The sequence below is a fragment of the Notothenia coriiceps genome, unplaced genomic scaffold (assembly GCF_000735185.1).
Source record: "Notothenia coriiceps isolate Sejong01 unplaced genomic scaffold, NC01 NC01_scaffold00020449, whole genome shotgun sequence".
Taxonomy (NCBI): domain Eukaryota; kingdom Metazoa; phylum Chordata; class Actinopteri; order Perciformes; family Nototheniidae; genus Notothenia; species Notothenia coriiceps.
The window spans coordinates 10,822-13,812 of record NW_011353150.1 but is presented as its reverse complement, the minus strand read 5'-3'; the positions used below and the strand labels follow the sequence as shown (position 1 = coordinate 13,812).

The window sequence follows — 2,991 nt, the reverse complement described above, 5'->3', positions numbered from 1 at the left end:
CTGTCTGTCTGTCTGTCTGTCTGTCTGTCTGTCTGTCTGTCTGTCTGTCTGTCTGTCTGTCTGTCTGTCTGTCTGTCTGTCTGTGTCTGTGTGTGTGTGTGTGTGTGTGTGTGTGTGTGTGTGTGTGTGTGTGTGTGTGTGTGTGTGTGTGTGTGTGTGTCAGGTGTTCTCAGATATGGTAACAGGTGTTCTCTGTGTTTCAGGTGATCCAGATCTTCTCAGGCGTGGTAACAGGTGTTCTCTTTGTTTCAGGTGATCCAGGTGTGTTGTCACGGCTCCTCAGACAGCTTCCACTTCAGCCTACCGGTCTCCATGGAGACGCAGAGTGAGGGATGGGACTTACCTGTGCAGGTAGGTGCAGCAGAACCAGCAGGTAGGGTCCGGGTCACACCTCTCACTGTGTGTGTTTATCCACAGCGAGGCCTGGAGGACACATCTGTGCAGGTGAGCCGGGAGGACCTGTGCCGGCTGACGGAGGCTCAGGTCCACCTGATGGAGGCTCACCTGATGGAGGCTCACCTGCAGCAGCACCTCTACTCCGCCCGGTTGGACTCCACCCTCCAGGGGGGCGGGGCTTGGCGGAACGATGGCTTCCTGTCTCTGCCCATAGAGGAAGTGCTGCCGGCGCCTCAACATATCCCAGAATCCTTCAGGGGAAAGAGCTGGAACCAGATTCACCTGGAGGACGAGGAGCAGGTGGAGAGGCTGGTGAGGCAGTTCAGGGGCGGAGCCTTCCTCTGCTACTTCGACTCCGAGTCACTGGCCAGGTAACACACACCTGTTCACGCACTCACCTGTTCACACTCACCTGTTCACACTCACCTGTACACACACACCTGAACACACACTCACCTGTACACACATTCACCTGTCCACACACACATCTGTACACACACTCACCTGTCCACACACACACCTGTACCACACACCTGTACCACACACCTATAGTTCACTGACTCCCCCTCAGGTACGGGAGGAGGCGGAGTCAGATCCAGAAAGGTGGAGGTGAGAACCTGGAGGCGGAGTCTGACCCCGGCTTCCAGCCCCTATTGGACGGTGATGAGCATGTGTGCGTCAGGAGGAGGCGTGGCTTCAGAGTGGCGTCCAGGTGCCAGGTGAGACAGATTGGGGGTTCAGGTAAAGGTGAGTCAGAGGGGGGGTTCGGGTAAAGGTGAGACAGAGGGGGGGTTCGGCTAAAGGTGAGACAGAGGGGAGGTTCGGGTAAAGATGAGACAGAGGGGGGGTTCGGGTAAAGGTGAGACAGAGGGGGGGTCCTCCTCACCTGTCTGTGTTCCTGCAGGTGGTGAAGGTGAGTCGCAGCACTCAGACCGTCCGGTTGGTCGTCCCAGCTGTCCGTCAGTCAGAGGCCCCGCCCTCCGGAGTGCCAGCAGCCAATCAGGAAGCCGAGAGGACCCCTGCGTCGTGGCGCTGCCTCCCTGCAGAGTATTACGACATCCTGACTCCTCTGCAGCCGCACAGCTCCCTGATCTACCTGCTGAGCCCCGCCCCCCCCCACTCACCTATACCCCTATACACAGGCTCCGCCCCCCGGCGCTGCAGGAAGAGGCGCCCGCAGGCCTGTCAGGGGTCCAAAGTCAAATACAAACCACTTCCTATCCGCTTCTACAACCCAACCAGCAACCGCATCCTGAAGCACCCGCCCCCCTCCCGAGGCCCCACCCCTTCATGCCCCCACCCTCCCTGTGTCCGTCAGCTGTTCCGCAGTCTGAGTCCGGACCTGAACACTGAGGGGGAGGGGCCTTCCAGGATCAAAGCCCCACCCCCTCACAGCAGGGGGGAGAGGCCACGCCCCCTCAGGAAAACCTCTCAGACGGCCCCCCTCCCTCCCTCCCGTAGGGGGAGGGGCCGCCGGGGTAACTGCCCTTCAAAATAAAATGTAATATCTGTATTCTCTGTGAGAGATCATATAATTAATAATGAATGTATTATTCAGAGGGGGGTCTTTAATATGTTTATAAAGGTTTACAGGAACTCTGGACATTTAATAAAGTTATAGTTATTTTTTAAAACAAGAAAAAGGTCATTCAATTGGATTTCATTATCATTTAAACAAATACATGAAGTGCACCCGTCATCCTGTCGGCAGCTGTAACACATGTTCTGAGTGTAAATGTTATCAGTGTTTATGTTCAGTTCTCACAGCGTCCACCAGGCAGAGGATGGAGTCGCCCACCTGCTCGGCTGACAGCTGAAGCCCCGCCCACTTCCTCTCACCTGCACACAGGAAGTCAGAAACAAATATCTAACAAAATAAAGCTTCATGTGCACACGCTGTTCTGGTACAAACAAATATAATAACCTGATCAAATATAAAGTTACTGGTTAGAGGCTCACCTGTCTGTCTCTCTGTCCACCTGTCTGTCTGTCTCTCTGTCCACCTGTCTGTCTGCATTTCTGTCTTCAGTCTGTCTGCCGTCTGCTGCAGCTGCTGCTCCAAACTACATTTCCCACAATCCTCTTCTCCCTGTAGCCCCGCCTCCTGAGGTACCTCTCCCCGTAGCCCCGCCTCCTGAGCTGCATCCTGTTGTCCTATTGGACAGCTAGGCTCCTCCTCCTCGCCAAAGTGGCTGTCATGTGATTGAGGAGTGTGCTGGTGCATTGTGGGGGATGGAGTTTGTAGTTCTTCCTCACTCCACTCGTCCTCTGTTCTCAGAAAAACGTCCTCTTCTTCATCTTCCTCTTCTTCATCTTCCTCTTCTTCTTTGTATTCCGTGTCATAAATTGGCGTCAGGTTTTGTCTCTCCGTGGTCCCCCTGGTTAGCATGTTGTCTGTTGTTAGCATGTTCCCCCTGGTTAGCATGTTGTCTGGAGTTAGCGTGGTCCCCCTGGTTAGCATGTTGTCTGTAGTTAGCATGTTCCCACTGGTAAGCATGTTGTCTGGAGTTAGCGTGGTCCCCCTGGTTAGCATTTTGTCTGTAGTTAGCGTGTTCTCTGTAGTTAGCGTGTTCCCCCTGTCCACAACACCAACGG

General features: G+C 54.6%; 1 protein-coding gene across 2 annotated transcripts; it reads left to right on the top strand.

Moving 5' to 3' along the window:
- Positions 1-169: 169 nt before the first annotated feature.
- zdbf2 (zinc finger, DBF-type containing 2) lies at positions 170-2,345 on the top strand. Of its 2 annotated transcripts, XM_010779572.1 has the most exons (4): positions 172-351; positions 418-767; positions 968-1,115; positions 1,301-2,345. In XM_010779572.1, exons 1-4 carry the CDS (start codon positions 313-315, stop codon positions 1,892-1,894), a joined length of 1,131 nt encoding a protein of 376 aa, XP_010777874.1. In that variant the 5' UTR covers positions 172-312; the 3' UTR covers positions 1,895-2,345. The 2 variants fall into 2 exon arrangements, with proteins under 2 accessions (XP_010777873.1, XP_010777874.1); XM_010779571.1 differs by having other exon boundaries at positions 170-767.
- Positions 2,346-2,991: the final 646 nt, after the last annotated feature.